At 43.7% G+C, this 23875-nt stretch overlaps 5 protein-coding genes across 15 annotated transcripts in view; 2 read left to right on the top strand and 3 right to left on the bottom strand.

Moving 5' to 3' along the window:
* Nucleotides 1-11673, top strand: part of LOC108157018 (zinc finger protein rotund) — a 35624-nt gene extending 23951 nt beyond the window's left edge. For 4 of the 8 annotated variants that reach the window (XM_033389361.1, XM_033389360.1, XM_033389359.1 and 1 more), the window contains exons 8-9: nucleotides 8991-10059; nucleotides 10136-11673. In XM_033389361.1, coding sequence (XP_033245252.1) covers nucleotides 8991-10059; nucleotides 10136-10452 — 1386 coding nt within the window. In that variant the 3' untranslated portion in view covers nucleotides 10453-11673. Of the gene's footprint in view, nucleotides 1-7862; nucleotides 7881-7945; nucleotides 8844-8990; nucleotides 10060-10135 lie in introns of those variants that run through there. The other 4 variants (XM_033389362.1, XR_004471960.1, XM_017288823.2 and 1 more) reach the window with 4 other exon arrangements.
* On the bottom strand, nucleotides 11335-13121 carry LOC117187073 (modular serine protease-like; the record flags this gene model as incomplete). Its single annotated transcript, XM_033388909.1, has 3 exons — nucleotides 11335-11931; nucleotides 11984-13000; nucleotides 13060-13121. Coding segments are annotated over 3 exons (1353 nt in total), but the record flags the coding sequence as incomplete, so codon positions are not given.
* Nucleotides 13122-13407: 286 nt separating this feature from the next.
* LOC108157021 (zinc finger protein rotund-like) lies at nucleotides 13408-16841 on the top strand. Of its 4 annotated transcripts, none has more exons than XM_033389412.1 (4): nucleotides 13408-14452; nucleotides 14600-15659; nucleotides 15736-16075; nucleotides 16320-16841. In XM_033389412.1, exons 1-3 carry the CDS (start codon nucleotides 13631-13633, stop codon nucleotides 16050-16052), a joined length of 2199 nt encoding a protein of 732 aa, XP_033245303.1. In that variant the 5' UTR covers nucleotides 13408-13630; the 3' UTR covers nucleotides 16053-16075; nucleotides 16320-16841. The 4 variants fall into 4 exon arrangements, 3 of the variants coding, with proteins under 3 accessions (XP_033245303.1, XP_033245302.1, XP_033245301.1); XR_004471970.1 differs by having other exon boundaries at nucleotides 13409-14452; nucleotides 15736-16591; nucleotides 16650-16723; XM_033389411.1 differs by having other exon boundaries at nucleotides 13409-14452; nucleotides 16336-16841.
* Nucleotides 16842-16934: 93 nt separating this feature from the next.
* On the bottom strand, nucleotides 16935-19300 carry LOC108157020 (modular serine protease). Its single transcript, XM_017288828.2, has 4 exons — nucleotides 19153-19300; nucleotides 18660-18954; nucleotides 17584-18600; nucleotides 16935-17531 (listed from the first exon to the last, which is right to left on the bottom strand). The coding sequence occupies exons 1-4, from the start codon at nucleotides 19190-19192 to the stop codon at nucleotides 17258-17260; spliced, it is 1626 nt and encodes a 541-aa protein (XP_017144317.2). The 5' UTR covers nucleotides 19193-19300; the 3' UTR covers nucleotides 16935-17257.
* A 101-nt stretch (nucleotides 19301-19401) lies between these two features.
* LOC108157019 (synaptotagmin-4) lies at nucleotides 19402-23745 on the bottom strand. Its single transcript, XM_017288824.2, has 5 exons — nucleotides 23648-23745; nucleotides 22899-23009; nucleotides 21394-22604; nucleotides 21233-21307; nucleotides 19402-21156 (listed from the first exon to the last, which is right to left on the bottom strand). The coding sequence occupies exons 2-5, from the start codon at nucleotides 22939-22941 to the stop codon at nucleotides 21037-21039; spliced, it is 1449 nt and encodes a 482-aa protein (XP_017144313.1). The 5' UTR covers nucleotides 22942-23009; nucleotides 23648-23745; the 3' UTR covers nucleotides 19402-21036.
* Between the last annotated feature and the right edge of the window lie 130 nt (nucleotides 23746-23875).

Genomic DNA, 23875 nt, shown 5'->3' with positions numbered 1-23875 from the left:
TAATTGTTCAGTTATTCGTATGTTTTTTTTTTGACTGCCCTGCCAGAGTGAAATTAACGAACAGGGCGGGGAATTTGATTTTTATATTTTTTGTAGTCGTTTTTTAGGCGTCAGCTGCTGCAGCGACGCCGCTTCCGTGTCGGTGTGACTGCGTCACGGGGGGTGGGATCGGGGTACGGAGTGATGACTGGGGTGGAGTGTGGGAGGGGATGAGTGAGGAGTGGTCGCCACATTGAATTCGTAGTTATTAATGCGTATTGAAATGCACATGTGAGTGTGAGTGAGAGTGTTGCTCTCTATCTGTGAGTGAGAGTGTATATCTCTCTCTTTCTCTTTGTGTGGGGTATCCAGATTTTCACTTGCATGTGTGTGTGTTGTGTGTGTGTGTACTATCTATGTGTTCGAGTGACTGTTTTGTTTGTATTCAAAGTCCACAAATGCCAGTCACGCATCGCAATAAGCCCATGCAGTCAGCCCTAGCCAAAGCCCCTGTGTATAGGCCCCTCTCATTCCATCTTCTGACCAAAATTTACTTTTTTGCACTTTTTCTACCCATGACCGTTTGCATGTGTGTGTGTGTGTGTAAATACGTTAGTGTACAATCTGTGCGTGTATGTGTGTGACTGTCCATTGCGTTGCGTATTCAAAAAACAAAACAGCATAAAAAATTCTTGGACATGCAACAAAACATGTGCAAAAAAAAAAGAAGCAAAGCCGAGCGAAAAACGAATGGTTAAAAAATGGCATCAAAGCACGTTGACAGTGTTGCCACGTGGTGATAATTAATTTTTCACACACGCCAGAGTTGACTTTTGAGCGATCAAAAAAGTTTTTGAACAGCACTACATCTGCTACAAAAATATTCGATTCCCGAACGTTGTGGTAACAAAAGTACATTTTTAAAGACTACACAAATGGTGCAAATATATGGAATATATTTCAAAAGGTAATTTCTAAAGAAAGAGTAAAATTACCATTGGAAAACAATATCTAAAGACAGATGATCCTCCATCTGTAATTAACCTAGCATAATTATCCCTATTTCATCATCAAATATCCATCTTAGTTTTATGCTTTTTCTGTACAACCTTCTGCTACAATTGGCACATTGTTTAACCCAATTCTACAATTTATAATAAATTATAATTTTCAATGGCAACTCTGCAATTTTTTGCAAGATTCTCTTGCCCCATCGAGAAGCGAGACCCATGCAGCAGCAACAGAAACAGCAAAAAAAGAGACCTAAAAAACAAAAATCTAAAAGCGAAAATACAACAGCAAATGCAACAAAAGCAGCAACACCACTCATCCCTCTAAAGGGGCCGAGGGAGGTCCTGGGGAAATGGCAGGCAAAAAAATGATTGTGTTTTGCGAATGGGGGGGGGGGGTCAAAATGCACAAAGCATCCTTGCAGAGCGTGCAAGCGGGATGGCATGAGCTAAAGGAAAAAATTTATTTCCTGTGGCAAGAAAAAAAATGGGTTGTGTGGGAAAGAAGAAGCCGGTGAGAGAGGGACAAACTAAAGGGGCGGCTGCGAGAAAAAAATGCACAGCGAATGGAAATGGAAAAAATTCTGGAAAAAATGTGCAAAGTGAGAGAGAACGAGCGCAGGTGGAATGGGGTGGCTGAGAAGAAGTTGAGGCAAGGTTGCAATGCGAAAAAAAGAACTTAGAAATAGCAGGAGCAGCAGCAGGAGCAGCAGCAGCAGCAACGTCGACAACGTCAGACACAAGCGTCGACGTCAGCAGAAGAGTCAGAGTGGGCGGGAGAGTGTGGGTTGCATGGGTGAATGGATGAGTGGGTGGTTGAATGCTCGATGTGAGGTGGTTGCTGTTGGCAGTTAAGCCAACGCGGTGGCTTAGGTCAGGGCGGAGGCTGCCTGAGGTGTGTGCCGGTGTGTGCCGGGGCTGCTTCCTCCTTTCCATTCTTTTCCATTCTGTTTGGGTTATTTTTTTTCCTGCATTTGCATTTGCTCTCAAGTTGTTTTGGGACATTCATTTTTCCCCAGACTGATTGAGTGCTGGAAAGCGCAACCACAGAAATGAGGCACCGAGTCGCATCCACAGGCAGACAGCTCTGCCTACTTATTGGGGGCACATTTCTGATTAATTTGCCACCCAATGGCAACAAATGTTTTATCTCGAAAATAATTCTGTTAATTGTTGAGCAGCGCTTAAAAAAAATTAAACAAAAAATTGCCAAAAACCAAAACACAATTTGCAAAGTCAAAAAATATTCGCTCTCTCTATCTCTCTCCATCTGGGTTCTCTTCTCTCTCTCAATAAAAAAAAGCAAACGCTCGCATCAAAGTCGAACAAAACAAAATGCAAAAAACGAGTGGGTGGAGTGGGAGGTGGGCAGACAGGATATTTGGGGCGGCAAAGGCTAACAGCGAAAAAATGTTCGCTCTGCATTGGTATGAGTGTACTGGCATGTCGGTGTCTCTGTCTATCTTTCTCTTTCTCTCTCCATCTCTCTCTCTCTCTCCCCCTCCCTTTCTCTTGCTGTGTGTGTGTGTGTGTGCGTGGGTTTGTCGCCGGCGCAAAAATTCCCCTTTTTATTTTTTTACACAATTTTTTTCCGCGTTTTTTAGAGCCCCCTTCAACCCCCATTCCCCTCTTTTTGGGTTTGGGTCAATGTTGGCGCTCTGCTGATGGTGCTGCTTTGGCAGGTGGCTGCGCTGCCGGCTTCGCAGCATTTGAATAGCGCCAGCATTGGCGCTGGCTTCGACGCCGGCGCCTGCCGCCGCCGCCTATGCAACCAAAACTTTTTTTTGCCTCTGTGTGCGTGTGGCGTACTTTTTTCGGTTTTTTTTTGCTTTTCGCTTAGTTTGTTGTTGTTGCCTCTGCTGCTGCTGCGGCCGCCGCTTTTTTTTACCGCTTGATTGTGTTTGTGTGAGTGGGGTTTTTCCCCATGATGCTGCCTGATCCCCCTTCTGATGTAGCTGCTGCCTCTCTGCCTCTTGTTGTTGTCTGTGTCGGCCGGCGGCGGCCTTTAGTAAGAGAGGCCGCCACACCACCCACCCACACACACACATAAACACATACACGTACACAGACTCTGCTGCCGCTGCTGCTGCGTTTTGAAATGCTGCGTTGGTGTTAGTGCGCGTTTTGTCTGTCTGCCTTCTGCGGCCTGTCGATGCTTTGGCCAGCAGCTCTCTGCCGCCTCGCTTTGCATCTCTCTATCTGTATCTGCGTGTGTGTGTGTGTGTGTGAGTTCTGGTGCTGGCGCCCCCCAAAAATATATTGTTTCAGATTTTTTCATCATCGCTTTAGTTGAGTTTTTACATTGGTGACGGATCGTGCTCTCGGCTCCGGCACGCGCTGCCTGCTCCAAAACCGCTCGGCCGCTCGCTAAAGCTCGTCCTAAAGACCCGTCCAAAGGCGCGCCAACAACATTTCCATTCAGTCTGCCGTTAGTTTTTTCTGTGTGCGCAACATGTTCCTTGAGACCGAGACACCGACAACACCGACACCGAGACCGTCAATGATAACAGTAACCACTACACAAACGTCTTCGGACTCCGGCCCGGCCTCGTACTCCTTTACCGCCTTCTCACGGCAGCGTTAAGAAAAAGTAGCAGCAAAAGAAAAAGTGGTGGCAGCAACAGCAGCGGCAAGGCGCAAAGAAAGAAAGCAACACAACAACAACAGCAGCAGCAGCAAGAGAAAGACGATTTTTTCTTGACTTGGGTTTCGGTTTCCGTTTCCGGTGGAACGTGTGCGCGCTTTTAGACGTTTTCCGGCTTCGCCTCCTGCTCTCTCACACCGCTCTCTCGCGCGCGCTCTTTCCATTCGATTTCCTTGCAGTGTGTGTTTATTTATTGTTTGGCCAAGAAAAAATATCAAACGCTATATGTGTGTGTGTCTGTGTGTAGCTTTCTCCTTGCCATCTCTGTATGTGTGTGTGTGTGTTAAGGATACGCGAGTTTTTCTAACGCAATGCGTCCTTGTCTTGGTCGTTGGCATCATCGTCGTCGTCGTCACGTGCAGACACTAAGAAGAAAGTCAAGCAGCCAGCAGCTGGCTTTGTTTTGCTTTCCACACTCCCTATGTGTGTGTGTGTGTGTGTGTGTGTGTGTGTGAGGCAGCTGGCGGGCTTTTCATATAAATAATAAATGTACTTCGCCGGTCTCCCCCTCTGTGCCGCCCTGTGTGTCTGTGAGTCTGTGTTTGTACAGCATATCAGCTGTTTCTTGTGTTCAATATCAAGGTCAGGATAAATCTCAAACAGCCAGTGCCGCCACCTGTACGCGAAACAGCATAATTTCTTACACATAAATTTTAAAGAAATCTAAAATTGTACACTTTAAAGACGTTCAATCGAACTACCACTGAGGTCATACATTTTAGTAGGCTTTGGATATTAAAAAATTCAATAATTTAACTTCCATTGTCCGGAACTTCTTTCGAGATTAATTTATACATTTATTTGACTATTTTTAATACGTTTTACTTGACTTCTAGATCCGTTTGCAAGTCTTACATTGTTTTATGAATTTTCATAAGTTTAATTTGGAAAAAATCAATCATTTAACTTATATTTGTTTAGATTTCATTGAATTAATAGATGTACGTTTTATCACATTCTTTTTTGGGATTTATTTCATTGACATTTTCTTAACATTTGACTACTTTTTGGTTTCGTTTAATCTATTTCCTTAAGTATTCTGAAACCATTATTATTAATATTTGATTTATCAACTAGGAAGTTCTCCTTTATTCCCTACAAGTTCTTTGATCTCCAAAGCTCGCTGACTTGTCACCCCATTTCCCAACTTAAATTCTTTTCGAACAACAAACCCTTGTCCTTAGCCCAAACTCTTGTGAGTATAATCCCATAAGCTCGTTGACCAAATATTGTTCTAGTTGACTTGACTAACTCGAGACCCGAGTTATCTGCTCTCCTGGCGGATCCAATCAACTCGAAACTAATTGGGCAGCAGAAAACACCTGATTCCGGAGCTGGTCCAGCCTGATTTTCGGGCAACCGATTCGATATTTGATATGCTGAGAAGATCTTTTTCGGGCCCACACCGCAAGAGCAGAGCAGTAAGATTGGCATAAACGGCTGCCCCCAGGGAATGAGCCGTTAGTGAAACCCTTTTGACCAGCTGTTGGCTGTTCGCTGTTCGGTGTTCGCTGTTCCCTGTTCTGGCCATGAATTCGATGCTCTGGCCTCGTTCGAGCGATCAGTTTATCAAAGACTAGCGCGGCGTGCACATCGTTTACGCGGGTAATCGGAGCAGAGACGGACGTACGCTTCTAATAGGCTGCAAAACATAATTTTTAATTAAGAGACAACACGGAATATTAATTGCATATTTTAAGTGATGTGAAATTAATTAATGATTAGTGCAAACAGGCAGACAAAACAAACTCCAATCGCGAATGTGAAATTAAATATCATTAAAATGCATAAGAAACCAGCGATGTAAAAAAGGATACTGGACGCAAAAGTACAAAAAAATAAAAATTATATCGCATAACATCAAGCCAATGCATTTTTCATCTACTGTGTGCAAAAAGTGGCAGAAAAAGTGTAAAAATGCGGAAATATTTTTAGTGATGCCGGTGCACATAACTTGATACAAAAACCTAAAGAGTAGTGTGAAAAATGCATTAATCAGAATTAAACAAAAACCAGAAAAAGCAACAACAAAAACAATTATGAATAATAAAAGAGCGCGCAAATTTTTTACACATTTTTCAATTAATAACATCCCACGCAATGGGCGAGGAAAGAGATGGGAATGTGCACGGGGACGAAGAACCCCAGTGAAAATATTGCCAAACCACTAAATGTTAATTAGTTAAAAGCCCCAAACTACGCATTAACACAGCCCTGATGACCCCAAAGAGCCCAAACTTCAACCCCAAAGGAACTCAAACCCGAAGCGAAACACCAAAACTCAAACCCCCAATGCAAATGCAAACACAGACAGAGAGCATCATAATTTCCCCAGTTTTATACAATTTTTCCGTTTTTATTTTTGTGATTTTTATGCAGTTTTTCCTTTTTTGTTTTCTGGTTTTAGGCCTGGGTTACATTATGTATATGCAATCCGCTTATATACTTTCCCACACACTGAATGTTTGCTCAGCCTGCTATATAAATTAAATGGCCGTGTCGTAAAAAAGTCAATATTTAGCTAACCAATAAACGAGGAAAGAAATCGCTGTCCAGCGATTGGGTCCAGACAAAGTGTGGGAATAGATTTATATAGGAAGTTCTTTGGAGGGAAAATTAATGAAAAATTGATTACCTAATAGCCATAGATTATTGCTTTGAAACCCACTATGATCCAAACATATTACAATCACTATTTCGTTAGAAAGCACTTTAAAACTGTACTAATATAAAAAGGAACTCCATACAATAAGCTATTAATTAATTGCAGGAATTTAACGAAAAGAATATTCATTAAAATCCTGTTCACATTTCACATACTCGTATTTCACACAGCACAGCAATTCCTCCTCCACTTATGTATTACCATGTCAATTAAATCTCAGAGAACCTCTCAACTCTTGCATTTCAATTCCATAAATAATTTGTTAATCATGCATCAACACTTGTTATAATTAAAGCAAAGCGCAGAAAATGTGTCCGCCCCCAATCTGCATGTCAAATGGCGAAACTGTTGACAAATCTAGTTGGTTTTTTCTCCACCATTTTTCGAAATATGCTAAATCTAACCCACAAATCACCGTTCAAGGTCAATGTTGTGCATGGACACAAAAAAATCCGTCTACAAATTCAATCTAAACGCTACACAAAAAGCAAACAAAAACATGGAAATAAAAACAAATAAAATACTCCACAAATAAATGAATAATTTGTCGCGCTTAGAACTAGAGAATCTCAAATTGGAGCATTACAAAATGGAACAACAAAAACGGGCCAACCATTGAGGACTTTCACCTGGAAAAGTCCACAGGATGTCTGCGGCATGTCTGCGCGCCGCCAACGTTTATACAAATATATAGAAAAAATCTAATCGAAGCCAGCAGAAAAAGATGAAAAAACGCATAGAAAATAGAAAAGCTGAAGAGCGGAAAACGCGTGCTAAAAAGTCAAATACAAGTCAAATTCGTGTGGAAAAAATACTTCCGTCGCGCCAAAAGCGTTGCGGCAAAAAAAAAATATGTGAACAGGCATAGCAATTGAAAATGCGAAATAAAAAGTGAACTCGGTGGAAAAAATAGCGGAATAGCGTTAGATTTAGGAAAACAAAAGCAAAGACAAAAAGTCCTTTCCGGCTTCGCGGTGCAGCCAGCCGAGACCAAAGCGTTTTTGTGGTCTCTTCTCACAGGTTTCCCAGCCCACTTCTTTTTTCTTCTTTCTGTTATTTTTCCCTTTATTTAATATTGGCTTTGGCAGTTGTGGCAGAATGTCAACAGAGAGTTAAAAGATATTCAACATTTTCACGCTTCGCTTTCTTGTAAAAACTGTAGCTTTTAAATTGTTTGGGTTTTATGGATGATTAGCGATAAATACTGGTAGAAAAATATGAGATTTGAAAGAATATTAATGGATCTGTATACATAGGAATTTGGGTTATTTTTAAGGGCCATCAATATATTTTTTTTAGTAACTACTTAAGTACAAAGAAGCTTTGAGCAGTGTAACTGAGTTTTAAATGAATCATGAAGACACCATACAAAATATGTTATCGAAAATATATCAAAGTTAGGTATTATTTCAGTCATAGCAAGTTTTTAGGAATCTTTTTAAAATTATCAAACTTTTTTTGTGTCAAAATTGGTTTGTTTTTTCATTATTTTTTCGATATTTGAACTCAACAGAACTCAAAAAAACCCCTGTGTTTTTCTGCTTTAAATCAAAAAAGTTGTAAAAAATCTCAAAATAAAAGTGTAATATCTTCGATATCAGGTATACGCCAAGTAACCCAACTGATTGAAGTGAATTCATTTTTCAGATATCATAAGTGCTTAGACCATTAATTAAAAAATACTCCAGATTCAACAAAAAAAAGTGATAAAATAAAAAGTGTAATGGAAGGACGTCTAATAGAATATCGACCCATTGGAGGGGGCCTCGATTACCATCACAATTCTCCCCTGATTGGGGAGATACCACCCGCTGGCGGAGATTACTCCCATGCAGTTCATAGATCCATAGATCATTTGCGAAACAGTTTAAACGAACGAGTGGCCTTGGGTCCACTTAGTGTGTTCTCGAATACGGCCGATTTGAGGAGCTCCGTTCTCAGCTATAGTCAACAGCCACACCAGCCACACCAGCCTCACCATCAACCACCGCCACAGCAACAGCAGCAGCAGCACCAGCAACAACACCAGCAGCAACAGCATCAGTACCACCTGAGTGGCGGTGGAGTGGAGCCACTGGTGCAACAGCCGAAGCCGAGCATAACCACTCTAGAGAGCAGTGGTGGGCCCTCCTCCGCGATAACGGGCTCCAACAGCCAGAAGCACGTGAACGATGCTGTCGTGAGCAGCAGCAGCGGCGGCGGCGGTGGCGGCGGCGGTGGCGGCGGCGGCAGCTCCACGGCAACCGGGAATACTCCCACGGGATCCACACGTGGTCGCAAGTCACGCATCTATCCGAATCCTAATCAACACATCATCGTGACGAGCAATAGTGTGGACAATGGCGGCATCCGGATGCAGAATGCAACTATCAATGAGAGGAATGGCCAGAATACAGGTGGAGTGGCAGTGCCAGGAGTGGCAGGAGTAGCACCTGTCATAGCCGGAGGAGGTGTTGTACCCACAGCGGCGGCTCCTGGTAATGGCATCTCCTCCTCCACCAGTTCGCCCCATCATATGACACAGTTGGATGTGAAGGATACGAAGGTGAAGGGAGGGAAATATAAACTTTTATTTGCAGATTTTCTAGAATTAAGAATCGAAACTCTCCTTCAAACAGCAACAATATTCCCTGCCCATCTTTGATTTCCCCATAACTTACCTTTATTCTGCTCTGCTCTATGCTTTTTCCAGATCTTTAGCTCCAAGGCGGATCTGCAGCTGCACACCCAGATTCATATGAGGGAGGCCAAGCCGTACAAGTGCACCCAGTGCTCAAAGGCCTTTGCCAACTCGTCGTATCTGTCGCAGCATACGCGAATCCATTTGGGCATCAAGCCGTACCGCTGCGAGATCTGTCAGCGAAAATTCACCCAATTGTCGCACCTGCAGCAGCACATACGGACCCACACGGGCGACAAGCCGTACAAGTGCCGCCATCCCGGCTGCCAGAAGGCCTTCTCCCAGCTCTCTAATCTGCAGTCGCACTCGCGCTGCCACCAGACGGACAAGCCGTTCAAGTGCAACTCCTGCTACAAATGCTTCTCGGATGAGCCCTCGCTGCTGGAGCACATACCCAAGCATAAGGAGTCCAAGCATCTGAAGACACACATTTGCCAGTACTGCGGCAAGTCGTACACGCAGGAGACCTACCTGACGAAGCACATGCAGAAGCATGCAGAGCGCACGGACAAGCGGCCACCGATTGCGCCGGGAAGTGCAGCAGCCATTGCTGCCGCTGCTGCAGCCGCCGCTTCGGGCAGTTCAGGAGGGGGACCCACGGGACCTCCAACGGCCAGCAATCCTGCCCAGCACCAACGCAACAATCTGGGCCTGCCACCGGTTTCGATAGCCCCCAGCGAGAGTAGCTACTGGCCAAAGGTGAGCCCTGATTCGGCTGCCGCTGCCAATGCCATGGAAGTGATGCACCAGCAACAGCAGCAGCAACAACAACAGCAACAACAGCAGCAGCAACAACAGCAGCAACAGCAACAGCAGCAACAGCAGCAGCAACATCAGACGCATCACCATCATCCGCAACACGGAGTTCCACCGCAGCAACATGTCCCGCCACAACAGCAGCAACAGCAACAGCCCCCGCATCATCACCATCCGCAGCAGCAGCAGCAGCAGCCGCCACCGCAGCACAGCATGGAGGGGCACTATGTCCAGCCGACGGCGCCAAACAGTGCCCAAAGCAATGGCCATGGACCAGAGTTGCAGCCACATCAGCGCATGCCCGATCCGGTGAGGGAGGATATAGGTAAGACCAAACTCCCATTAATAGATAATTCTTGAAATCATCCCATCATACGTCGCTCTCCTTTTCTGCAAAACAGTCTCCACACCCAGTGCTGTGGGTCCATATGATGCCGCATCCCTGACGAAAACCACCAGCAATTCGGCCTTTACGCCAATCAACTCAATGCCGCCGCACTTGAACTCGCTGAGCCACCATCCGATGGCCCAGCGACCCTATCTCTACGATGCCATCAGTTTCCCCAATAAGAATGTCAACCAGAACAATGCGAATGCCTTCCCCAACCAGCTGATCTCGCTGCATCAGATCCGCAACTATGCGCACCAGCCGGCGGGTCTGATGGCTGGGGAGCATCTGCTGGGCGTGAGTGTCGGTCCGGGGAAGGAGAAAGGGTAGCTAGGGTCCTACTTTTAAGTTTGGTAATTATCCACATTACTACTCAAATTAATTGTATCATTTGACGAGGCGTGCATTCCTGTACAGTATTGATTTGTAGTTAGTCTTAGCGCCTAAGCGACACTTAGATCTTATATTTGGTTTAAGTTTTTCGTAAATGGCCAGCGATACGTATTCTTATTTGAATAACACCGTCCATACCTAAGTTTATAAGATGACTCCTGACTCTAAAAATACGGATTCTGAATCTTTTAAACCATCCAAAAGCTTCTCTTTTCCACAGACCTCGTCGATTGCAGACTATGTAAATATAGAATTGAATGGAAAATGTATTTATATTTGAATGCACAAACGGATCTCGCAGTCTTGAATCAAATAGCAACTGCAAACTAAAACCGATATATATGTACATATATATAGAACCTAAAGGATACTTATTCCAAAACGTAATTTACATTCATACATATACTATATATTTGTTTAGGTGTATTTCCGTATTGAATACAGAAAGATTTCTGAAAGAAACTTTTCCGACATATGTAAGTATATAAGAGCACACACAAATTTCACGAAAATCAAATGTGTTTACAACTATAGATGGAACTATGCGATAGATACAAGAAAACTATTTTGAAAGAACTAATACATTTTCTAATTATATGTTGGCAATTGCAAAAAAGAAAATAGAGATGTTGTAATACTTTTTGGAAAGACTGAAGTGATCAAAATTAAAGAAAAAACCAAACAAACCACAAACCAGACGTACATATGTAGATGCGAGAGGAAAAAACGTTTTTACAGCAGTTACTAAGCAAACTGAATGTGTCCTATAAAAAATTCATACTAAATGGCAGACAAAAAACTAAAAAACTAAATCTAAAATACGAGTATAGCAACATCAAATGTAATGTATTATTTAATAAAGTAATTGTAATTGTAATTTAAATTTAAATTTATCAAGAAATAACCTACTAATAGATAGTGTTTAACTCCAGAATGCAATCTCAATGTAATGAATGGATCCAGGCAGCAAAGTGAATAGCGAATCGAAATCGGAACACATTTAAATAGAAACATTAAACAATTGCCTATAAATACATACAATATACGAGTATAATTGTCAATAGTAGGTGTGTGTTTCCTTCAGTTGTACATGTACATTGATTTCTGAGTAACCACGAAAACGCAACCCATAATAAAGTGAATTAAATGTTTCCCCTCTCTTGGCACTCGGCTATATAATTTCGTATGGGTTCAATGAAGTCACTTATGTTATACTTGTCCGTTTTGCTGGCCAAAATTTGAGTAAGTTCGTATCGATTGGACTCATCAACGCTGATGAACGCCTCACCCATCTTCGTCCCATTAGTCTCCACCAATTTGCTGGGCGTTTCACTGGACAGGCAAATGGGACGCACTCGCACACTAAATTCCATCGGTTGCAACAACTGCACCAAGGCCAAGGAATGAGTAGTTTCCCTGAAAGATCAGAATGTTAGATTTCGCTAAAGTATGGATATTTCTCGCCTACGTGACGTTGTGTATAAAGGATACGTTGTGGAGCTTGTAGCCATGTTCTTCGTTTGTCCAGAACGTGCTCGTATAGGCCTGGCCCTCGGCCACCGTATAGAGCACTGGCTCTGTGGCTGAGGCAAACTTGATCGTTTTATGTTGGAAGCATTCCGCCGATGTAATCAGTACATAGTGTGACAAAATGGTGGCCAGGCATCGAAACTCAAACAGAGGCTCAGAGCCGCGCTGAAAAATGCTAACCATCCATGGGGGGGCCTGCTCTTTGGCCTTGTCCTTCAATTTCCACACACCACAGATGGGTTCGCATTTGGGCAACTCCTCCTCCACGACCCAACTGCCATTTCCATGACACACTTGTACACCGGACTTTTCATTCGCCTCATAGCCAGAGCTGCAGGAAACTACCATTCGGGTCCCCATCGGCAGCACGGCCTGATCACAGTCAATCAGGCGTCCTTGGCGAGTGCACTGCCCCTCGTGCAGGATATTGCCGGTTTGCTCGCAGTGGGGCACGCATTTGGCCAGCTCGTGCTGCCACTTTTCGCCAATGCATATGTTCTTCTGCTCCCCGATCAGGACATGGCCGTAGGAACAACTGAGAGTCACTACGGTCTGGTCGCGAACCGTCGAATTGCTCTGATAGGTGGTGCTGCCCACGTAGTTCTTCGCAATCAGGGATCCCGATTGATCCTCTAGCCTGCAGTGCCTCACCTCCCACGTAAGCGTAAGACCCTGCTGCGTATCTCCTGCTACTTCTGGCCCTACTGGAAGCTCTTGCCCCATTATTTTGACACATATTCCTGGCAGCTCATCAGAGGCATCAAAGCAATCTGGTATGTGGTTGCACAAGGCAGCAGCACTGATGCAGCCGCCATAGAGGCATCTGAATGATGGATGCGGACAGTCTATTTTTGAACACAGAGTGCTATTCTCATCAAGACCATCCTGGCAATCGATTTGGCCATCACACACCTGACTCCAGTTTACGCACTTCTCCTGGCAACTGAGTTGGCCCCTGAAGTTAATTGGATTCAGACATTATACATCCCCAAATTATCCCTCCTACCGACTCACTCGCAGTCTTCTCTCCTATCTATCTCATCGTAAAGTGCATTTAAGTATTCAGCGTTCAGAAAAATATGAGATTTGAAAGAATATTAATGGATCTATATACATAGGAATTTGGGTTATTTTTAAGGGCCATCAATATATTTTTCTTAGTAACTACTTAAGTACAAAGAAGCTTTGAGCAGTGTAACTGAGTTTTAAATGAATCATGAAGATACCATACAAAATATGTTATCGAAAATATATCAAAGTTAGGTATTATTTCAGTCATAACAAGTTTTTAGGAATCTTTTTAAAATTATCAAACTTTTTTTGTGTCAAAATTGGTTTGTTTTTTCATTATTTTTTCGATATTTGAACTCAACAGATCTCAAAAAAACCCCTGTGTTTTTCTGCTTTAAATCAAAAAAGTTGTAAAAAATCTCAAAATAAAAGAGAAATATCTTCGATATCAGGTATACGCCAAGTAACCCAACTGATTGAAGTGAATTCATTTTTCAGATATCATAAGTGCTTAGACCATTAATTAAAAAATACTCCAGATTCAACAAAAAAAAGTGATAAAATAAAAAGTGTAATGGAAGGACGTCTAATAGAATATCGACCCATTGGAGGGGGCCTCGATTACCATCACAATTCTCCCCTGATTGGGGAGATACCACCCGCTGGCGGAGATTACTCCCATGCAGTTCATAGATCCATAGATCATTTGCGAAACAGTTTAAACGAACGAGTGGCCTTGGGTCCACTTAGTGTCTTCTCGAATACGGCCGATTTGAGGAGCTCCGTTCTCAGCTATAGTCAACAGCCACACCAGCCACACCAGCCTCACCATCAACCGCCGCCACAGCAACAGCAGCAGCAGCACCAGCAACAACACCAGCAGCAACAGCATCAGTACCACCTGAGTGGCGGTGGAGTGGAGCCACTGGTGCAACAGCCGAAGCCGAGCATAACCACTCTAGAGAGCAGTGGTGTGCCCTCCTCCGCGATAACGGGCTCCAACAGCCAGAAGCACGTGAACGATGCTGTCGTGAGCAGCAGCAGCGGCGGCGGCGGTGGCGGCGGCGGTGGCGGCGGCGGCAGCTCCACGGCAACCGGGAATACTCCCACGGGATCCACACGTGGTCGCAAGTCACGCATCTATCCGAATCCTAATCAACACATCATCGTGACGAGCAATAGTGTGGACAATGGCGGCATCCGGATGCAGAATGCAACTATCAATGAGAGGAATGGCCAGAATACAGGTGGAGTGGCAGTGCCAGGAGTGGCAGGAGTAGCACCTGTCATAGCCGGAGGAGGTGTTGTACCCACAGCGGCGGCTCCTGGTAATGGCATCTCCTCCTCCACCAGTTCGCCCCATCATATGACACAGTTGGATGTGAAGGATACGAAGGTGAAGGGAGGGAAATATAAACTTTTATTTGCAGATTTTCTAGAATTAAGAATCGAAACTCTCCTTCAAACAGCAACAATATTCCCTGCCCATCTTTGATTTCCCCATAACTTACCTTTATTCTGCTCTGCTCTATGCTTTTTCCAGATCTTTAGCTCCAAGGCGGATCTGCAGCTGCACACCCAGATTCATATGAGGGAGGCCAAGCCGTACAAGTGCACCCAGTGCTCAAAGGCCTTTGCCAACTCGTCGTATCTGTCGCAGCATACGCGAATCCATTTGGGCATCAAGCCGTACCGCTGCGAGATCTGTCAGCGAAAATTCACCCAATTGTCGCACCTGCAGCAGCACATACGGACCCACACGGGCGACAAGCCGTACAAGTGCCGCCATCCCGGCTGCCAGAAGGCCTTCTCCCAGCTCTCTAATCTGCAGTCGCACTCGCGCTGCCACCAGACGGACAAGCCGTTCAAGTGCAACTCCTGCTACAAATGCTTCTCGGATGAGCCCTCGCTGCTGGAGCACATACCCAAGCATAAGGAGTCCAAGCATCTGAAGACACACATTTGCCAGTACTGCGGCAAGTCGTACACGCAGGAGACCTACCTGACGAAGCACATGCAGAAGCATGCAGAGCGCACGGACAAGCGGCCACCGATTGCGCCGGGAAGTGCAGCAGCCATTGCTGCCGCTGCTGCAGCCGCCGCTTCGGGCAGTTCAGGAGGGGGACCCACGGGACCTCCAACGGCCAGCAATCCTGCCCAGCACCAACGCAACAATCTGGGCCTGCCACCGGTTTCGATAGCCCCCAGCGAGAGTAGCTACTGGCCAAAGGTGACCCCTGATTCGGCTGCCGCTGCCAATGCCATGGAAGTGATGCACCAGCAACAGCAGCAGCAACAACAACAGCAACAACAGCAGCAGCAACAACAGCAGCAACAGCAACAGCAGCAACAGCAGCAGCAACATCAGACGCATCACCATCATCCGCAACACGGAGTTCCACCGCAGCAACATGTCCCGCCACAACAGCAGCAACAGCAACAGCCCCCGCATCATCACCATCCGCAGCAGCAGCAGCAGCAGCCGCCACCGCAGCACAGCATGGAGGGGCACTATGTCCAGCCGACGGCGCCAAACAGTGCCCAAAGCAATGGCCATGGACCAGAGTTGCATCGCATGCCCGATCCGGTGAGGGAGGATATAGGTAAGACCAAACTCCCATTAATAGATAATTCTTGAAATCATCCCATCATACGTCGCTCTCCTTTTCTGCAAAACAGTCTCCACACCCAGTGCTGTGGGTCCATATGATGCCGCATCCCTGACGAAAACCACCAGCAATTCGGCCTTTACGCCAATCAACTCAATGCCGCCGCACTTGAACTCGCTGAGCCACCATCCGATGGCCCAGCGACCCTATCTCTACGATGCCATCAGTTTCCCCAATAAGAATGTCAACCAGAACAATGCGAATGCCTTCCCCAACCAGCTGATCTCGCTGCATCAGATCCGCAACTATGCGCACCAGCCGGCGGGTCTGATGGCTGGGGAGCATCTGCTGGGCGTGAGTGTCGGTCCGGGGAAGGAGAAAGGGTAGCTAGGGTCCTACTTTTAAGTTTGGTAATTATCCACATTACTACTCAAATTAATTGTATCATTTGACGAGGCGTGCATTCCTGTACAGTATTGATTTGTAGTTAGTCTTAGCGCCTAAGCGACACTTAGATCTTATATTTGGTTTAAGTTTTTCGTAAATGGCCAGCGATACGTATTCTTATTTGAATAACACCGTCCATACCTAAGTTTATAAGATGACTCCTGACTCTAAAAATACGGATTCTGAATCTTTTAAACCATCCAAAAGCTTCTCTTTTCCACAGACCTCGTCGATTGCAGACTATGTAAATATAGAATTGAATGGAAAATGTATTTATATTTGAATGCACAAACGGATCTCGCAGTCTTGAATCAAATAGCAACTGCAAACTAAAACCGATATATATGTACATATATATAGAACCTAAAGGATACTTATTCCAAAACGTAATTTACATTCATACATATACTATATATTTGTTTAGGTGTATTTCCGTATTGAATACAGAAAGATTTCTGAAAGAAACTTTTCCGACATATGTAAGTATATAAGAGCACACACAAATTTCACGAAAATCAAATGTGTTTACAACTATAGATGGAACTATGCGATAGATACAAGAAAACTATTTTGAAAGAACTAATACATTTTCTAATTATATGTTGGCAATTGCAAAAAAGAAAATAGAGATGTTGTAATACTTTTTGGAAAGACTGAAGTGATCAAAATTAAAGAAAAAACCAAACAAACCACAAACCAGACGTACATATGTAGATGCGAGAGGAAAAAACGTTTTTACAGCAGTTACTAAGCAAACTGAATGTGTCCTATAAAAAATTCATACTAAATGGCAGACAAAAAACTAAAAAACTAAATCTAAAATACGAGTATAGCAACATCAAATGTAATGTATTATTTAATAAAGTAATTGTAATTGTAATTTAAATTTAAATTTATCAAGAAATAACCTACTAATAGATAGTGTTTAACTCAAGAATGCAATCTCAATGTAATGAATGGATCCAGGCAGCAAAGTGAATAGCGAATCGAAATCGGAACACATTTAAATAGAAACATTAAACAATTGCCTATAAATACATACAATATACGAGTATAATTGTCAATAGTAGGTGTGTGTTTCCTTCAGTTGTACATGTACATTGATTTCTGAGTAACCACGAAAACGCAACCCATAATAAAGTGAATTAAATGTTTCCCCTCTCTTGGCACTCGGCTATATAATTTCGTATGGGTTCAATGAAGTCACTTATGTTATACTTGTCCGTTTTGCTGGCCAAAATTTGAGTAAGTTCGTATCGATTGGACTCATCAACGCTGATGAACGCCTCACCCATCTTCGTCCCATTAGTCTCCACCAATTTGCTGGGCGTTTCACTGGACAGGCAAATGGGACGCACTCGCACACTAAATTCCATCGGTTGCAACAACTGCACCAAGGCCAAGGAATGAGTAGTTTCCCTGAAAGATCAGAATGTTAGATTTCGCTAAAGTATGGATATTTCTCGCCTACGTGACGTTGTGTATAAAGGATACGTTGTGGAGCTTGTAGCCATGTTCTTCGTTTGTCCAGAACGTGCTCGTATAGGCCTGGCCCTCGGCCACCGTATAGAGCACTGGCTCTGTGGCTGAGGCAAACTTGATCGTTTTATGTTGGAAGCATTCCGCCGATGTAATCAGTACATAGTGTGACAAAATGGTGGCCAGGCATCGAAACTCAAACAGAGGCTCAGAGCCGCGCTGAAAAATGCTAACCATCCATGGGGGGGCCTGCTCCTTGGCCTTGTCCTTCAATTTCCACACACCACAGATGGGTTCGCATTTGGGCAACTCCTCCTCCACGACCCAACTGCCATTTCCATGACACACTTGTACACCGGACTTTTCATTCGCCTCATAGCCAGAGCTGCAGGAAACTACCATTCGGGTCCCCATCGGCAGCACGGCCTGATCACAGTCAATCAGGCGTCCTTGGCGAGTGCACTGCCCCTCGTGCAGGATATTGCCGGTTTGCTCGCAGTGGGGCACGCATTTGGCCAGCTCGTGCTGCCACTTTTCGCCAATGCATATGTTCTTCTGCTCCCCGATCAGGACATGGCCGTAGGAACAACTGAGAGTCACTACGGTCTGGTCGCGAACCGTCGAATTGCTCTGATAGGTGGTGCTGCCCACGTAGTTCTTCGCAATCAGGGATCCCGATTGATCCTCTAGCCTGCAGTGCCTCACCTCCCACGTAAGCGTAAGACCCTGCTGCGTATCTCCTGCTACTTCTGGCCCTACTGGAAGCTCTTGCCCCATTATTTTGACACATATTCCTGGCAGCTCATCAGAGGCATCAAAGCAATCTGGTATGTGGTTGCACAAGGCAGCAGCACTGATGCAGCCGCCATAGAGGCATCTGAATGATGGATGCGGACAGTCTATTTTTGAACACAGAGTGCTATTCTCATCAAGACCATCCTGGCAATCGATTTGGCCATCACACACCTGACTCCAGTTTACGCACTTCTCCTGGCAACTGAGTTGGCCCCTGAAGTTAATTGGATTCAGACATTATACATCCCCAAATTATCCCTCCTACCGACTCACTCGCAGTCTTCTCTCCTATCTATCTCATCGTAAAGTGCATTTAAGTATTCATCGTTCTGGCATTCCAATGGATTTTCATCACTGGAATCCCAGCAATCAGTGATTTGATCACATTTTCTCGCTATGTCCAAACAGCCGCCGTAGGTACAGCGAAATAATTTTTCATCATCGCAGGTGTTATGAAAACACAACTCGAACATTTCGTCGCTTTTATCCACGCAGTCAATAATTCCATTGCATATCTGAATCTCCTGAATGGGTTCATTGGTTTTGGTGAGGCATTGAAATGCGAATCCTTGAGAAATCATTAAAGAAAAAACGGACGTTAAATAATTGCAATCATTGAAAATTCTCTATCAGCAACTCTATTTAAAGAACAGCAGCACATAAATATATGTGTATTCCAGCTGTCATTAACCGCATAATGATAACCTTTGGTATTCAAGAACACAATTCAAGATATTCGCAAGCACTATTCCATATTCCACCCTACCTATGAGACATAAAAATGACAAAACGGTAATCACTTTCATAGCAGATATCGTAGCTTTATCTAAAATATATAGATAACAGAAAATTGAAAATTTACAACAGAGCAGCAGAATTATTGGTCCGATCACGACGAGAGCTAAAAACGAACTGATAAGATGAGATGAATACGCGACTTAGGATGGAATCTGTATGCAATCAGTAGAGAATTACAATATACATGGAAAATTGCTTTCTTATTGCAAGATTCTTCTCAATTGTATTTTGTATATGTTTTTTATTTACTGAAATTAACCATTTGATGTTTGTTTGCTTACAATTACTATTTCATTATAATATAGAATTATACACATCTCATATATACGAGTAAGTTGGGGGTTCCATGACATACATATGAATCGATTACTGCCACCATTAATAATTATTGTTTTCCCTTTTAGTCGAATTGAAGTTTTGAGTGGACACAAATTTAAGTTATATTTTCTATGGTTGTATATCTTTATGCGGTATGTAAGTATGTAGATACATCTATAATTGGGAGTTCATGCTCGAGCATTCATCTTACAAAATATACGTAAAAGCGCAGGCTGATGTCTGTATAGATCTATCATAGTATAAGTTGTTCATAATTTGCATTCAGTACGCTGGAGTCTCTGGAGTACGTGGTGTCTCGCATTTTCTTCAAGCTATGCTTTGTTTTTGTGTGGGATGGGATCTTTATAAATAATGCCAAGAGATACACATTCGAGTGATTATTGCGTTCGGTTTTTGAGCTATTCGTGGGTTTTATGTATACTCTAGAATACATATGCTATAAGTATTTTTGCTTTCTACATGTCCTATGTTTTTCTTAAATTATTGTATCGTATTGTGTTTTTATTTGGTTTCTCTTCGTGAATTTCCGTCGCTTTTTTTGTTTTTTTCGTTTGTGGGTGTGTGGATTTTTGTATCTTTTTGGTGCTAAGCATTCAGCTGCGTGTCCGTCTCTAGATTCAATTAGGTTTCATCATCTATTTTAATCTTTAATGTTTTCATTTTTTAAGAATTCGTACGTATAAAGTGTTAAGCAGTAAGCAATTTTTTTTGGATCGATCTACCATCTGGAGACACTTTGAGAGCTTTCTGTCGGTGCTGTTTCGGATCATTATTTCTTTACAATTGAACAGAAAGCCGCAAAAAAACAAACAGTGAGAAAAAACAGTGTACTCAAAGAATTATACTTAAGAGTTAGGGGTATTATATCATAAATATATTATACATATTTATATGCCTGGGGATTAATATTTTGTTTCATGAAAATCCAATTTATTTTCTCGATGCAAATGTCTTCATGGTGGGCACATTTAATGGTTATTCTTCAATCGATTGATATGGAAAACAATAGCAAACAATCCAGATTTATAAAGCGGAGAATTCAGGTTCTATACAGCAACATAATCGGTGTCCATTACACATATATATATACGTAGGTTGACCTGTTTCCTTTATATATATTACGATTAAGATGTCGTGGAGTTATCTTACACTTACATGCATTTTTATGTCCTAAACATTTTCTAATACATTTAATTTACTTTTTTGGGGTTTTGGGTTTTGGTAAATATTATAATTATAATTCTGCTCCACATCTCTTTTTGGGTGTATGCCTCGCATACAAACTTAAGCGATTTTAAGGGAACAAAATTTTTAACAAATTATAAAAATAAAAAATATATAAAATTATATGCTATATAGAAAACGAATCATAAATGAATAGCAAGCGAGCTCATACTCATGAATCGTATGACTCTCGGGTCCGTTTTCCTGCTTGGCTTCTCTTCTCCAAAAATGGCGCCAGCGCCGGGGCTGCACTCGTTCCAGGCGGTGGTTGTAGTTGCACGCATCTCAATTACTCGTTTAATTTGTGCCACTCGGCAATCTGGCGGCGTGGGGAGTTGCACACCTCGTTCCAGTGATTCAGGGCGGTGCTGCTGGATGTCGGTCCACCCAACTCCAGGCGACCAATGACCTAAGCCCCAACAAGAACCCAAGCAATTAGTGTGACATTAGTTAGAGAACGAGTCCGACCTTAACCCTGAACTTACCTCATTCTTGGTCACGCGATCCCAGTCGAGTAACATCAGCTCCAGGGAGACGCCCTCCAGACTGGCGCCAGTGCCCTGGAATGTCAACAAAAATACATTTACATGTTTAGAGTAATGTAAAACTCCCCTCTCCCCATTTGTGCGAGTGTTTCCTGACTCACCTCAGCAGCGGGAATATCAAATGCGAAGCTCTCGTTGAATACTGGGCTCAGAGTGCGCTTCTTTACGTGCGTCTTCTTCTTGGCAATGCGCTGACCATTGTACAACAGATAGATCTTCACGTAGGGATCGGCCAGACCTGTAACATCCATACGGGGCAAATTCCGGGCCTTGAGCAACACGACAGTCAGACGTCCGGCAGCCGGCTGCCAGCAGAGAGAGATCAGAAGCTCGCCTCGTCCCTGGGCACGTATCTTTAGGCTGCGCGGCTGGATCTCCTTGCTGATGGAGAGGGCCTCCTTGGAAATGTCACCGATCTCAATGGAGGACAATGGGCAGACCACTTCGCCAATCACATCGTCCCGCGAATACCGATCGAAGCTGAGTATGACAAAGTGCAGTGACATGTTCTGCAGATCGTTGATGTTCAGGCCGTAGAATGTAAAGTCCTCGTCGTACACTGGATTCCGGGTATTCCGCACCACGCGGGTCTTCACTTTGTGCTGCTTGTCGGGCAACAGTTGCAGCTTCACATAGGGATCGGTGGCCGCCTGTGTGCGTCCGTTAATGCCAGTGGGTATGTCGCCGGTGCCGCCCGATCCGCCTTTGCAGGGCAATCCGCGGCAGCGAATGATCGAAACCATCAAGGCATTCCTCTCGGCCAGATAGCGTAACTTGAAGTAGATCGTTCCCAGTTTTCCATACTGATCGGCTATCACGAGCTCCTTGCCGTTGGTCAGTGCATGGTCGTCCAAGGTGATTGTCACATTCCCATTGGCAATCGTCTCCACCGGCGAATGGTGATGATTGTGCAGCGACTGCTTCATCCCGTTTCCATCCACAACCGTCAGCTTGTTTCCCATCTGATGCTGCTGAGCCTGCTGTTGTTGTTGTTGTTGTTCCTGCTGCATGGGTACCTCATCCTCTTCGGTGTATTTCATATTCGGTGGTGCGGTCGGTGAGGTCGACTGGTCCTGCATGGGCGACAGCAGACCCATCTGCTTGCCGTTCGTTGGCGATGGAGACTTCTTCAGATAATGCGGCGGCTGGCCGCTGGGCGATCGAACTGCGGTCGGCCGTCGGGTCGGTTGGAATGGGAATGAGGCATCATGATGGTTCTGCTTCTTGTTCCGAATGCGCATCTGTTTAGCACAGATGCAGGCCACCGACGACAGGACTGCAGCTGCCGTCAGTCCCAATATGGCGGGCAAAACTAAAAGGAAACAGAGCACAAGATGTTAGGGAATAAATTGAAAAAATTCAACACCACTGTATAAAAACTCCTACATGTCTAAGTACTAACAGAAAATCACACCTCTATTTGTATGGCCTTCCATAAAAAAAAGGTTACATCAACCAGGTCCCTCCTTTCTCTTCCTTATTTTATTATTCATTAGGGAGAATTGAAAAGTTTCAAAAAAAAAACTTCTCACAACCCTCAAAGAAACTTCCTAATGAGTAGATTTTGAAGGGGACCCCACAAATAAAGATGCAATATGTTACTTACTTGTGTCCATCATGCTGACATCTGGTATATATTCTTCAGCCATTTTTAATGGAGTCGGATGCGGCTTCAGCCTCTCTTAGATTTTTGTTCCCTCTGGAAGTTACTGCGTAGCTGTGTGGAATAACAATTAGTCACATTTTGTACGAGGAAAATTGGTAGGAAAACTTTTTCTTGTGTGACTGGCTTTAAGTGTTTTTTTTTTGTGGCACGTGAAAAATTTTCGTACATCGATTTTGCGCACAAATGTATGCTCTTTTCATCGGCAGTAGGTAGGTAGCAGCTGCCAGGTTATGCTTGATGATGGTTGGGTTTTGTTGTTATTTGCATTACTTGAGGTTGTCAAAGAGAGAGAGAGAGATAGAGAGGGAGATGATACTCTTCCTGCCATACACACACACGCTAAGTACATATATGGGTGCTCTCGTCTGGGTGCCTGGGTGCACGCATGAATCATCACAGCCCCCGCATATTCACTGGAGTTCACTTTTTCTTAATCTTTTCATTTTTTTCGAGTTTGAATTAAAATATGTTCTTTTGGAAATCCACATAAAATTCCATTCCAATTAGAATTACATTCATATTAATTTTAACATCATGAAGCACACCAAGAGTTTTCTTATCTATTTGTTTTTTTTTTCAAAGCATACATGACTCTACTTTTCTTTGGTTTCATATCACTTTTTGGAAGTTCTCAACTCTCAAATACAAAGTATATTCTTAACTGGTATTATTACATATTACTATCTTACTTTTTAATCAAAACCCTTACAAATATTTTGCCACTTTCAATGCCCAGGCTGGGCGAAAACAACAATACTAGAACGTAGTTCCACTCAGAGGTACTTTATTTTACCTCTGTTCGGTCCGCTTGGAAATCGTTAAACCAGCGCAGGCGCTCTCCGCGGAAAGAGTGCCTTTTTGTGTGGGCAGTGTGCTGTCTGAGAGCAGGGGTTGAAGAAACCTGTGACGTCTTATTG

Source organism: Drosophila miranda, chromosome 2 (genome assembly GCF_003369915.1).
Source record: "Drosophila miranda strain MSH22 chromosome 2, D.miranda_PacBio2.1, whole genome shotgun sequence".
Taxonomy (NCBI): domain Eukaryota; kingdom Metazoa; phylum Arthropoda; class Insecta; order Diptera; family Drosophilidae; genus Drosophila; species Drosophila miranda.
Note: the sequence above shows the minus strand (reverse complement) of the source record. Positions and strands in the feature narration are given on the sequence as shown.